Source organism: Phyllostomus hastatus, unplaced genomic scaffold (assembly GCF_019186645.2).
Source record: "Phyllostomus hastatus isolate PE091 unplaced genomic scaffold, TTU_PhHast_1.1 phas_scaffold_12, whole genome shotgun sequence".
Classification (NCBI taxonomy): Eukaryota; Metazoa; Chordata; class Mammalia; order Chiroptera; family Phyllostomidae; genus Phyllostomus; species Phyllostomus hastatus.
Window position 1 is genome coordinate 2,957,557 of NW_025334007.1, and position 13,972 is coordinate 2,971,528.

The 13,972-nt window shown below is 44.1% G+C and overlaps 1 protein-coding gene across 7 annotated transcripts in view; it reads left to right on the top strand.

Moving 5' to 3' along the window:
• Positions 1-13,972, top strand: part of DMD (dystrophin) — a 1,939,942-nt gene that overhangs the window by 1,871,712 nt on the left and 54,258 nt on the right. For all 7 annotated transcript variants that reach the window (XM_045855895.1, XM_045855896.1, XM_045855898.1 and 4 more), the window contains 4 exons: positions 6,802-6,968; positions 9,105-9,216; positions 10,595-10,731; positions 11,475-11,513. In XM_045855895.1, the coding sequence (XP_045711851.1) occupies positions 6,802-6,968; positions 9,105-9,216; positions 10,595-10,731; positions 11,475-11,513 (455 nt within the window). The remainder of the gene's footprint in view (positions 1-6,801; positions 6,969-9,104; positions 9,217-10,594; positions 10,732-11,474; positions 11,514-13,972) is intronic.

Sequence of the window (13,972 nt, forward strand, 5' to 3'; positions counted from 1 at the left end):
GTCAGCAGTGACAGCCGAGTCCTTGCCTCGGCCTCCACGTGGTGGTGGAGAGTTGCTGACATCTGAAAACCAAACAGGACAAGTGCAAACCCCGGATGGTGTTAACCTGTGGCTGTCACAGTGGAAGGAGCAGTGATAGCTTTGCTTTTCGTGTGTGCGTGCCACAGAAGAGGAGACATCAGATATTACCAGAAACAAGGAACAAAAACAATGCAGGGCTAAAGGGCCCATTCCTGGAGTTCTTGCTTAGATGGTTCAAAAATGGCATGTAGGGGTGAGGGCAAAGGTCATCCTTGACGCTGAGAGAAGAAACTTGAAATCTCTATGGAAGCCAGCATAAAATGGCCCCTGCAAGGATGATGTCAATCCAATGCCATCATACCTGTCTTTTGTTTTAAATTTACTTATTCATTTTAGAGAGGAAGTGGGTGGAGAAAGAGAGACAGGTTTGTTGTTCCACTTACTCGTACTTATGCATTCATCGGTTGCTTCTTGCATGTGCCCTCAGCAGGAATCGAACCAGCAACCTTGGCGTATCAGGACAATGCCCTTACCAAACTGAGCTACCCAGCCCAGGCCCATACCTGTCTTTAGAGCTCAGCAACTTCCCACCATTCCTGTCTATCCGTATTTTTTTTCCTAGAATGCAGTTTGAGCCAAATTTTAAAAGTTATTGTTCTGTTAGATCTTTCTAGAAGCTTGCCTGACTTTTATTCTTCCTTCCTTTATTGCCAGACAAAAAGAGAGGGAATAGCACCAAGATACAGAATGGTTTGTAGTAAAAATGAAAGATGGAACAGAATGAGAATGCGAATCCCCATGTCTGGTGCTCAGTGCCGGCATTGGGCATGGGCGAGCGGTTTCCAAGGAGCCCAAATGTTAGAGCTCGCATCTCAGGAGCTAGAAAGAACCTCGAGCATTTCCAACCTCGAAGCACAGGAGAATCTGTAGTATTTCGAAAGAGAACTGTCTCTTAGCTTCCCTTGGTAGTTCACAGTAATGCTTTAACAACTTCCAGCATCAGGAAATTCTTCCATAGGAAATACAGCCTAAATTCTTCATGCTGCTTAAGCCTGTTACTTCTTGTTCTGTCCTCAGTGGAGGGATTGAACAGCTGGTCACAGGTCCCTATGCAGGAGCCACTTGCATAATTGAAAACTTATTAAATCGCCCCTTCAGCTGCTCTTTCTTGCTCGTTCTTTCTTTTCTTTTTTTCATGGCTAAATAATCTCAATTCTCCTAAACTGTTCTCAGAGGTCTTTCAACCCCTTTAATTATCCTCATGTCTTACTGCCAAGCCTTCTCTAAGTCCTGGGTTAGCTGCAGCCACCAGAGCTAGACACCATTTTCTATGAAGCATTTGAACAGTACAGAGGGTAATGAGATCACTTCCTCACTCGATATTTGCCATGCCTTTAGTAATACGTCACAGATACATTATTGCCTTTTATTCTTTTGTGTTTTGCACCCCCATTGGTTGCTGACTCATGGTCAGATTTTTGTTGTCTTCCAGAATGCATAGTAGCTTTCCGCTGTATTACACTCTCTGTATGAAGCATGAATTCTTACTCTGCATCGTGTCTTTGAACCCACCAGTAAACGAACAATCATTTCAGCCTAAGTCAGAAAAAAGTATACAGGCTCAGATGAAATATCAATAAACCCGTGTTTTAAACAGAAATGAATTAATAGTGCTTTTCAGTTTACTGCCTTTCTGTAATGATTTGTCCCCTCGCTACAAAGGGTTAGTTTGATAAAGTGGGTTTCGAGACCAGTGGAGCAAGAGATTGTTATAGGACATATTGTAACTGAGACTTGTAGTCCTTTTGACAGAGTCTCTCGCTCCGCCTTTGTGTATGAAATGGAGAAACGTGTGCAATAGAGATTCGGCGACGGTGTAAGTAACTGGAAAGTGTCGCAGTGGAACAAGCAGAGAGGGCTGGACGCCGGATCTCTGTCGGCCTGAGGTGCAGGCCCCGGTGGTCATGTTTGACCTTGGCCTACATGTCTGATATTTTCACCAGGGACTTTGTGATGGAGACCAAACACACGTTTTAAAATGGGAAAGATACAGAAAATTAGGTATCATGGCTGGTTCCTGGGCTGTAAGAGTCTGGACTTTTAAGGGTTTTGATGAGATTGCACAGTGGGATCAAACTGACAGGACATGTTTCGACGGATCGAGAGGAAACAAATCCAAATGAACAAGTACAGAACACAGGAATCTCTGGCAGAGGTCCAAAACAGCATTTCCCATCATGCCCCGTATGGTATTAGTACCTAGTGCTGTTCACAGGCCTTAGAAGTTTGTTTTTTCTTTTTTTAATAAGGTCTGGGGACCACTGAATAGCAAGTGTGGGAAAATCTGAGGTCAAACAAAGTTTAATGCGTTTCCTCACGGATGACCTTCTTAGCTTCTAATGCGTTAGCATACATTAAGAATTTTAAGAGGTAGGTATAATATGCAAAGTTTCCTTAATTAATTTGACCTTCTTTTTATGAAGCATTTTGCTGGGTGATTGATCTGCCGGACACACTGGGAAACACTGACCCAGGGATTTCAGTTGAGTGGAAACCCACGTGAGCCTGCAGTATCACACCACAGCAAGTCGCCCAATTATAATGTCCAGAGAAATGGAAGTGCCGCTCCCAGCAGATCGTATTTGGAGAATAAGTTTCCAAAGGACAGTGGCAAACCAAGCCATGTCGTACGAGGAAGAAATCAAAGGAATAGGGGTGAAGAGGCATGGACAGACATGACAACTCTGTAAAATGTTGCAAGGGCTGTGTGGCCCTGGTCAGTGTAGCTCAGTAAATTGGAACATCTTCCCAAACACCGAGAGGTCGCCAGTTCAATTTCCGGTCAGGACACATACCTGGGTTGCAGGTGCAGTCCCTGGTAGGCGTGCATGAGAGAGGCAATCGCTTGGTGTTTCTCTCACATGGATGTTGAGAGAGGGGGAGGAGGAGAGAGAGGAGAATGCACTATGTCAAGGCTGCAAACTTGCAAACTTCTGGGTTTGTGGTCGGATAGATAATAATGACAATAACATTGCAAATACTGACCCGGCCCTTGCTATGCGCCACTGTTCCAAGTGCCTTTCACTTGTTAACTCATTTACATCTTACAACAACCCTATGACGTAGGCACTATTAATAGTTCTATTTCATGGCAGAACAAAACTAAGAGAGAGAAAGTTATTCTTCCCAAGGTCACACAGCCTGTGAATGAGGAATCTGGGGCTGGAGCTCTCGTGGTTGGACTCTGGAGCCCCAAACCCTATTTGCTCTGCTGGTGGATTTCAGCTCAGGCTGAAGAAACCCTTTTAACAGGGGTCCCTATAGGCAGATGTTCAAGAGCATCCGTTAAGGATGTTTGCTGTCGTGCATGGGTAGTATTCATATAGTGGCTATAAGAATGCCTGGGCACTGGTTATGGGTTTGGACTCCATGACTGCTGAAGGTCTTTTATTGCAATAGCTCTGTGGTGCCATTGCAAAAGGACACATTCATTTCTGTGGTCCCTTTCATCTTTAGGTTCTAGAATTGTTTTTTAATTTATGATTGAGTATCTTTTTTAAAGATTTTATTTATTTATTTTTAGAGACAGGGAGGGGTAGGGCGGGAGAAAGAGAGGGAGAGAAACATCAATGTGTGGTTGCCTCTTGTGCGCCCTGTTGGGAACCGCCCTGACTGGTATTAGAAGCTGAGACCCCCGCCTAGGCTAAAGCTAAGGGAACGCCCTTGGAACCGTGAGCCGGCAAGGAGAAAAAAAGCTTATCTCCCTGGCAGCAATGCTGTTTCTCCTACGGAACCCCCAAAAAAGCTTGGTCGGGTTAGCCAAAGACGGGTAAGATTCCCCACGGGGGAACAACCCAAGCCAGGCACGATCACTTTTGGGAGGCCCCCCAAAAGAAGGACTTGGGGGGGCTGCAGCAAAAGGGGGTGATGGACCCTCACTCCTCGGCTTTGACAAAGTCTGAGTTCTCAGCGTCCGGAAGAAAATCTCCTTATCTCTCGGTGGCCTTAGTTCCCGCGCTCCACCTAAGCCTGAAACCATGACGGGGAAGTACAGCTCGGTACTGGGAAGTGCGGATTTCCCGGGGTGATCAGGCCTAAGAAAGAACATGTAAATTACTGTGAAACCTTCTTTGTCCAAGAACGCTCTCAGTTGAATGAGAAGGGTCTTAGGAGGAAGCTAGTTTGTTCCTCAGCCTTACAGCTCTTTGACCCCCAACTCAATAGACCGGCAGAGTTCTTTGTTTTATATATTCCTTACTTCCCCTAATGAGTATTGTACATTACCTGAGTTATTATGCAAAATGAGCCTAATAAAAGCAGGTATGGACGGTGGATCAGCGCGCTCCCCCACTAGGGGGGTGGCCATTCTGTCCCTACTTCCCCACAGAAACTGGTTTGTCTCTGTGCATGTGTGTTTTTTCTCGCGTATTGTCGAGCCATCCACAGTGTGCCGTGGTCACTGCTAGCCGGTGACCCACGCGCAACAGCGCCCCCTACTGGGGACGTGGCCCACAACCCAGGCATGTGCCCTGACTGGGAATCGAACCAGCGACCCTTTGGTTCACAGGCCAGCACTCAGTCCACTGAGTCACACCAGCCAGGGCGAATTCTTTTTTACTTTAAAATTTTTTCCACAAAGGACCTGTGTGTTGGCAATCTACACAGAGAAAAGTGCACAACAACAGCTTTTATCAGGAGCTCAAATTGACACCATTTTGCAGCTAGGAAATCCAAGCTTGCTATAACGTTGGGAAACTGGTAATCGGGACAATGACTGGAGTATTTCTGAAGTTGTGAGTGCTGCAAGCCAAATGACCTGTTGGTCGAAAACCCACTGCCTTTCTATCTGAAAGGTGAATGGAGTCTTTATCAGCAAAGCACGTTCCAAGAGAAGCAACACGGGTCTGCAGTTGAAATACCCATGGAGTGCATGATACTGAGTATCCATCATACATTCAGTTTAAACTGGTCTCAGAATAGGTAGTGCCCTTTGGTTCTTGGCGGAAGTCATCACTGGAGAAGGCATTTTCAGTGAAGAGCTCAAAGTATCTCCAGAAAATATTTTAAGGTCAATGTAGTACATAGGGAAGGAAAAAACTTAAGCACATGAGAAACCAAGGGGAGTGACAACCAGCAGAAACAGCAGGCCTACACGAATGTTATATCTCGGAATCATTAGAGATTACTTTTTGAAAACTATGTTTAGTGTGTTGAAAAGAAAATCACAGACAACATTGAAAAATACCTACAGGGAGCCACAGACTTTAGAAGTGACCCTAACAATGACCAAACCGAACTTCTAGATATTAAAAAGTACAACAACCAAAATTTCAAACTTAGTGTATTGAGCTTACATCAGATTGGGTGCTGCTAAAGAGAGAAATGGATACCCAGGCAAAAGGGATTATTAACAACGAAGCATAAAGGACAAAAACAAGGCGGGGCAGGGCGGGCGGTGGATAGGGAAGCCCTGTTCAGAGCAATGCAGGCTAGATTGACAAAGTCTGTGTTTACCTCCCAGACTTCTGTAAGCAGAGCACAGAGGGAATGGACAAGAGGCACTATTTGTTGAGATCAGCACTGAGAAGTTTCCAGAGCTGACTAAAGACTCTAACCCACAGGTTCAAGAAGCCCAGTTAATCCTAAACAGTATAAATAAAACCCTAGAGACACAACGCCACACAGGAGAAAAAACACATTACCTTCAAAGGAGCGGAGGTCAGCTTTACTCTTGACTTCTAAACAGAGAAAGTAAGATAAAAGGGAAATAGTGTCTCCATGCGCTAGAGCAAAATGAAAACAACCCCACACCTAAACATCCGTGCCCTGCCACACAGCTATCAAGAATATGGCTTCAAAAAGAGATTTTCAGACCAAACCCGAGGAATTCACCACCAACAGATGCTAAAGGAATGAAAACCAAAACAAGTGGGCGATGTATGGGTCAGTCTGACAATAGAAAAAAATTCAAAGGCAGTCTTGAAGGGTTAAAAAAACCAAGATCTAGTTACAATGCATGACTGTGATCGCACAGAAATCAGGTGATGGCTAATATACTTCAAGCTTTTTCAACTCATTATGCCGCTGGGGAGGAATGGTGTTTGTTAACTGTAGGCTCTGAAAGAGAGAAGGGAAGAGTGGGCAATAGAGACAGACAGACAGACAGACAAGGAGACAACAGGTCCCCATGACAACAACGCTAGACCTGGAGGTTTGCATTTAGTATCACCTCTGCCACCCGTTCGTTGGGCGGCCTTTGAAAAGCTACTCTTTTCATCTGTGTCTGTTTTCTTGTCTGTGAAATGAAGCTTTGGGACCAGATGAATTGTAAAGCCTCTTCATTATGATTCTATGGCACGCTGAGAAATAGATTCTTTAGGGGGGAAAGAAACAGGAATCAATAGTTCCCGAGTTGTTGGGTTTTTTTTCCCCCTCCTTTGAAATTTCATCAATAAACACTTGCCTTTCACTTCTGGCTAACTCACGTATCTGTTGAAACACTGGAGCTAAATATAGTCTCACTGAGGTGTGCATTTTGCTTTCCATTGGTTCGGTTTGTTTGGCTTTGTTTCATTTTGTTTTGTTGTCATCTAGTAGCCACACAGAGTCCTGGCGGTTCACCAAAACCTTAGGGCTAGGCGGCCTGCAAAAGCTGGGCCTCCCCACGCAACTATTGTTTTGTTCTTTTAACTTATTACCTGAACTGACGTATGCCTCCTTTGCTTTGTCACCTTTCCTCCCCACCCCACCCCCACCGTCCGCTCTCCCCCATCTTCGCAGGCCAATAATAAGCCTGAGATCGAAGCTGCCCTCTTCCTGGACTGGATGAGACTGGAGCCCCAGTCCATGGTGTGGCTGCCCGTGCTGCACAGAGTGGCCGCTGCGGAGACTGCCAAGCACCAGGCCAAGTGCAACATCTGCAAGGAGTGTCCGATCATTGGATTCAGGTATCGGGAACCCCCAAGGTGTCATTCATTGTTTTACACCGTATCAGTTGCTGTTCGTTTGTTCCTCTTCGGAGTGGGACAGGAGGTGATCGAGGTGATCACTGGGTGGTTTCGGTGGGTGTCAGTCATTAGGCAGGTGTCCCTTTCCAGGAGCTTCACTCTTCAGCTGTGCAGGGGCACGGTGTCGGGTTGGACAGGGCTGGCTGTCTGTGTGTCTCCACCAAGATACTTGTCCGTCAGCAGCATACTGATACACTGTGCCTCCTCCTTCCCGGGAACCAAGACATTTGAACCACATTTCTTTCTTTCACCGTCTTTTCTGTTGATAGAAAGTGTCCAGGAATTAGTTAGGGAACTAAGAAATGATTCCACATTGGGAGAGCCCTTGTGGGAACTCAGCCTCATGCTCGCTTTGCAGACTTTTCCCCCTAAAGTAATAAGACTTGTTTTAAGCACCCTAGGATTTCTTTATCCGTGAATGTGATTATGCTGTTCGTATAGTCTCCTAATGAACTTCTAAGGGAATATAAAGTATGCAAGAAAATGAAAGATTCACAGAGCAGCTATAAAAGGAAAAATGTTCCTTATAATTTTAAAACTGAAAGAGATAGGACACATAGCATCTTATTTTTCTGATATTCTTAAACCATGCTGGAAAACCATTGGCTCTGAAATCTTCCACTCAGTTGACCTGTTTGGGGAGACAGGATATTGAACAGCAACCCCAAATCCAAATTCAGAAACATCTGGTGATGGATTTAAACATCTGGGTCAACCACAAGGTTTCCTTAGCGGTGACTAGGCCATAACGTGGTAAACTGGTTACGTGGTCTGCGCCTGTCCAGAATCCATTTCGCCGCTGAGTAAATACTGTCCCTGGGTATGCTTGGACTTGTTTTAATACTTTCTCGCCTAATACCTGCTTTGTGTCATTCGTGTGCTCTGTCCTTCCATACTTCCTGTTGTTTACAAAGAGGGTTTACAGACCTTTTAGAGGTTTCTAAAGCCTCCATAGACAAGGCTGGTTTGGGCAGGTACCAGTGAAGCTGGGGGTGGGGGGAGGGGAGCGGGGAGGGGCAGTCGCAGGGGGAGAGCCGCACCTTCCTCTGTGTCTCAGCCCCCCTCTCCAGTGAGATCCGTAGGGGGGATTTCATAAAATGAAACAGGAGAGTGCTTTGGAGGACCTAGGAGCATTTTCACATTCACTTCTTTCGCCCTTCTCAAATGTGACTATTTTAGGAATGAGCACTTGTCTTTCCTTCCTTCTCCCCCGAAAGATGATTGGGATCTAAAAAAAGGCATCTTCCCCCCCACACACACACATTCCCATATGTGACATGAGGCATATGTTTATTTGAATTGGCTGGGATTCTTACCTGGGAAAGCAAAAGGCAGAGCACGTAGGAAACAAAGGATACACTCTTCTGGAAAAGGGAAGAAGCGGACCGTCCGTACTCACAGAGCGCACACTCTCCCATTTAATCCCATTTTGTCCTTTGTTGGGGCCTCAGTCATCACATCCGGGGGATGTGTGCGGTGAGGGATTTCTGAGGAGAGAGAAAAGAGATTATCCCAGCAGCTCTCTGAAGATGAATCATGTCAATCAGAAAATGTAATTTTAAAAGATTTATTTTAATTAGAAGTGCCTGTTTAATTTTCTTTTGTCTAATGAAACTGCCTTATCTTTATATATGTATATTTTTAAAAATAATTGCATCTGAAAACTTCTATCCCCAGTTATGGGTTGGGGGTGGGGGACTGCCATACACGGATTTATCTCTCCTGGAAGTTCTTTCAAATTCTAGTATTCAGTCTTCAAAAGACTGGAAGTGTGCCAGGAGCTTCTTAGTTAATCTGAAAGAGTTCCTGGTGGAGTTTAAATAAGAGCTGAGTTTTCCTTCCGTCGTTATACATGTTTATAGGATAATCTTTCTGCCAAAATGTTTTGATACTGTAGGGGAAGCACCAGAGAATTCTGGAGGTAGGAAGTTAATCACTTACCTTTTGGAATTAATGAACTCCGACCACAGCCTGTTTCTAGAATTAAGACAGTGTGGAAGAAGGTTTATTAAAGAGCATTCTTGGGGAATTTGATGTGAAGAAATACATGTGTGTTTGTTTTTTGCTCTTTACCAGGTACAGGAGTCTAAAGCACTTTAATTATGACATCTGCCAAAGTTGCTTTTTTTCTGGTCGAGTGGCAAAAGGCCATAAAATGCACTACCCCATGGTGGAATATTGCACTCCGGTAAGTTACTCGCCTCCCCGGCATGAGTTAGTTTCCATTTGGGGCAGTGTTGCAGATCGCATGTAATGCTGTGATACGTTCCCCACGTGTTTCCCCAGATGTTCCGCAGCTAAAGTGGCTCCAAATTATAGGTGCCCGGATTGACCTTACCCCAGTACGTACCTAGGGCAAAGGCCCGCACAAGTAGTAAGTAGGTTTTTCAGCCACTTGCATGGGTTGCCAGGAAGACGTTCTCATGTTTCTTTTGCTCAGCCCTGGCGGTCATGTGGAGAGTTTGGGTGGCCATGGGGCGTGCTGGGTATGGAGGTGTTAATGTGGGTTCCCCCAAATTCACAACCCACCCCTTTCAGTTACTCTTTCTCATCTCTTATCTGTGTTATAGACTATCGCCTGCCAAGTAAATGCTAGGTGTCGCATTTTAAATGAGTCTGTGTGAAATAGGTATTATTTTTACCCCCTTTTTACAGATGAGGACTCAGGTTCTGAGGCTCTGAAATTGCCCAAGACTCTGCAATTAAAAGGTGGAGCCTCCTCCTCAGATGTTGTTTTGGGAAAATGTTCAGTGGCAAATAGAACTTTGGAAAATCACCGGCAAGATGTGAGGGGCCTGGCGGGCAGGCAGACCTGGGTGTAAATCTGATGTCCCTTAGACACTAGCTGCTTGCTATTCAAAGTATGGTCTGCCGACTAGCAGCACTGGCGTTACCTGGGGGGTTACTTTTACTAGAGATGCAGAACTTTAGGCTCCCCGCCGCCATGGACTTTCTAAATCAAAACCTGCATTTCAGCCAGATCTGCAGGTGGCTCCCCCATGCGTCAAGGTTCGAGAAGCTCCGCTTTGGAGTGTTTTCTCCTCCATCATCAGAGGGACCCTGCTGGTTGTTTTCATTGTCTTTTCTCACATCGGTTCCTTTTGCAAAGGCATTTGATGATGGAGAAGGAACCGTGCTGTGAATAGCAGGATATTGAGTTAGGTGAAACATGCTATCTTCTCGGACAACAGTTTTTCAAATACCGTCAAGTGTGGCAGAACTTAAGTTTCACTTTTCGACTTTAACAAGAAGACTCTGAGTAGCCCAGTAGAGGATGTACTGCATTTAGTCATTGTACCAACTTCTTGAGGTTTGAGTGCCTCCGTTTCACAGATGACCCGGGCCTCAGATGGGGTCAATCACTCACTCCCCCATATTAACCCTGCTAGTAAATGCCAGGCCTGGTTTCAAAACCCCGGTTTGGCCTGATTCCAGAGCCTTTGTGCTCAACCTGCGCTCTCCGAAATGACAAAAAACAAACGCTCTGAGAGGCTGAACGCTGGTGCGGTCCTCTGTCTGGAGGCCTCACTCTCCCAAGTCTGATCTCAGCGCGCTTTCCCTTTCAGACTACTTCAGGAGAAGATGTTCGTGACTTTGCCAAGGTACTAAAAAACAAATTTCGAACCAAAAGGTATTTTGCGAAGCATCCCCGAATGGGCTACCTGCCAGTGCAGACTGTCTTAGAGGGGGACAACATGGAAACGTGAGTAGTGGCAAGAGCAAAACAGACTCTCATTTGCTGTATATGTGAGCTCCTCTCAGCTGAATACCGTCCTTCACTCCCAAGTGCAAACAGTCTCTCCTATTTCTTTCTCTAGATTGACTTTAGCAGAAAAGAGCAAAACGGGCTGGGGCTGATGTCGCAGTCGGCACGTCTCGTGCCGATTGTCCTGTGCCGCTGACCTTTCCCAAACGTTAACCCTAATCTCACAGGGAAAACGCCACGTGGCAGCCGCTCATGACCTCCACAAGGCTTTTTAAGAAATATGGGACTGTTTACAAATGAGTGATTCCAATATTTCATTGTGAAGTTTCCTCCCTCGCAAATCAGTAGGCATGTGTCTCTTTGGATCTGATTGTGTGATCAGATCCAGTCACTTTTTTCTACCGGAAAGAAACGGTAGTCACAGGAAATCCCTTCACAGTAAGTAGTAACGATTCTCATGATCCAACCGAGGCTGCCCTCACCTCTGTGATGCCTCCTTTTTGCCATTACTCTGGTGGCCACCGCACCACTGTCGGTTTTCCTTTGAAATCACTTTCTGCTTTTCTTTGGCTGTTGCTTTCCATGGTTTCTCCTGAATTGGTTGGGTTTTATTTATTTTGACCTTTCTGTTGTTTTGTTTATTTATTTATTTCCTTATTTGTTTGTTTTATTTGTTTATTTTGATTTTTTGCGGCTGAGTTTGCCTGTGTCTCTTCACCACCTCATTTTTTGTTTTGCAGTCCGGTTACTCTGATCAACTTCTGGCCGGTAGATTCTGCGTGAGTACTTCCACTGAAGGGCGCTGCTCCCACCCACACATTCGCTTGCTGGTTTTTCTTGGTTTATTTGTTTTGTTTGAAAGACATCCCGATGCCCACTTCCTTCATTTCCACTTTTTTCCTTCCCTTGGTGATGAGACGTGCAGAAAGGCCCCGGCCCACACCGACAGGGAGAACCAGAGCGAGATGTTCAGGGCCCCCTACCTGGGCACATTCGAACCAGCGGAAGTCCCGGCCTTGAGCTCCAAAGAACGTCAGAGAAACTATTGGGTCGTTAGTTGTATCCCTGGGAGACGTGTTTATATGTTCCTCGATGATAAGCAGTAGGAAGAGCTTTCCAATTACATAAGAACATTCTTTAGCCACATCTCTTGGGAGTCAACGCTTCAGGGCCTTCAACGGGATGATGGTTTACTCCTTAGGGCCTGTTATAAGCAGACCATTCAAAATCAGCAGAATTTGTTTTATAGTATGATGTTGAGTTGGCTAAATAATGTCAGTGACGGGTATGGACTTTTTCTCAGGTAATGCCATGTTAATGGACTGATATTTATATACATGAGCTTGTTTTTTAACTGAACCCACTTTGCTCTCCTCTCCAAACTAAATATTTAGCTCATAAGCAGGAAAGTGGACTGCAGTCTTTGCTATTACTATTGACGTATATTAATAATACTAATATCAGATACCCAGTATCAAATTCATTTCGGGGGCCTGCAGTTTACATATAAGCAAACAGTGCGCATGTACTACAGTCATCGTGTGGGATTTTTGGCATTTCAAAGTGTACTTTATTAAAATCTGTATTTAAAATCAGCTCTATTATACATAAGGGATAAATGACCAATTTTAGAAGACAGGCTTATGTAAGGATTCAATTTATTTTCATTGGGTCTTTTTTATTGTTCCACCATGTAATTTAATTTAAAGTAGATGCTTTTCTCAAATCCTGTGGTGATAAATGCCAACGATTCATTGAGGGTTAGTCTTGCTTGGCCTGAAAGAAGTGTCTGTTTTGAAGCTGTGTCACTGTGCCCCTTCGTTTTGAGATATGGGAGCTCTGCGCAGTGACCTCCCTGGTTCCTTTAATCATCACGCTTACACAGCGTGGGGAGTGATTAAGATTCAGTGTGGCCTTCCTCATTGTTGGTAACTGTTTCCCCTAACCCAGGTAGCCTCTGCATTTATAGAAGTTAGACCGAATTTCCCAAAGAAGAAGCTTTTTAAAAATTGATACACTGGAATTCTCTCGGCTTCATTGGATCCTGATAAACAAATGAATTTACCCTGGGTGGGAATATGTTTCAAGCAATTAAAAAATCCAAAAGGCAAATAGGCTAAAGAATAATTTTTAAAAATATATGGAGAGAGAGAGAGATAACACAAAATAATAAGTAACAGTGCCTTGAAAGGAAAGAAGAAGAAAAGATGTTTATTTTATACAGACACTCGTGGTAGAAAATTATGGCAATTAATTCAATGTAACTAATTTTAACTAGAGAGTGTTTTAAACTTTGAAGAACTTTCAAATGAATAACAATCTTTGTTAAAATATTTTCTCTAATAACTAAAACATACCCCCATTTTGTCTTCCTATGAAAGTTGACTAGATTTTTCAGAAATAGTGGGAAGTTTTTATTTTAAAGAAGAAAAACCCAGCAGACTTTTAAAGTCCTCTGGGGTTTTTGTTTTTTGTTTTGTTTTGTTTTGTTTTGTTTTACAATACCGGTAATTGTATCAAAGTTCTCACTTGTAGGATTACACAGTTTATAAAAATATATTGTAGAGTGATTCTATTCAGGCAGCAGAGCCAGGTCCTAAGGTATTTGATTTTGCAAGAATTCTGTCAGACGCTAACCAGTCCTATGCTGGCGGCAGCATTGAATCCATTTAATATGGATCACAGAGCTGGAAAGTTCACTGAGAAACAGATCTTTTCTTTTTCCTTTGACAAAACCTACACTTACTTGTATCTGTCATATGATTTGAAACTAAGTCTAGCAGAAACCTTTTACATTGTTTGTCTACAAAGGAGACGGTCAAACAGTATTCTTTGAGCCAGTCTCCTTTGAAACCTGAATGGATGAAAACCTAGTGGAGTCGTCACGGAAGAGAAGATGGCAGTGGGTGGACTGGAACTGGCCATCCACGACAAAAGAAATGGTCCTTCTGGGTACACTGTTTTGTATTTAGAAAGTGGGAAGGGAGAACAGTGTTCTTTTCCTTCCCTTCAAAAAGTGTTTGAAGAAGGCCTTGCATGTTTTGCTTTGCTTCTGGACTAAGTGGTTTTGTACTTTTACTAATTCCTGGTTTTTAAGTGATTCTTCTCTGACCAGCACTCCCTTTTGGCTCATTTTCTGACTTAATAAGCACCTCCTTTAGTGTATATATTTTTTAGATTTCTGGTTATTGTGAGCTCTTGTGCTTATGCATGCTGCGTTAGGTGCTGTGTGCATTAC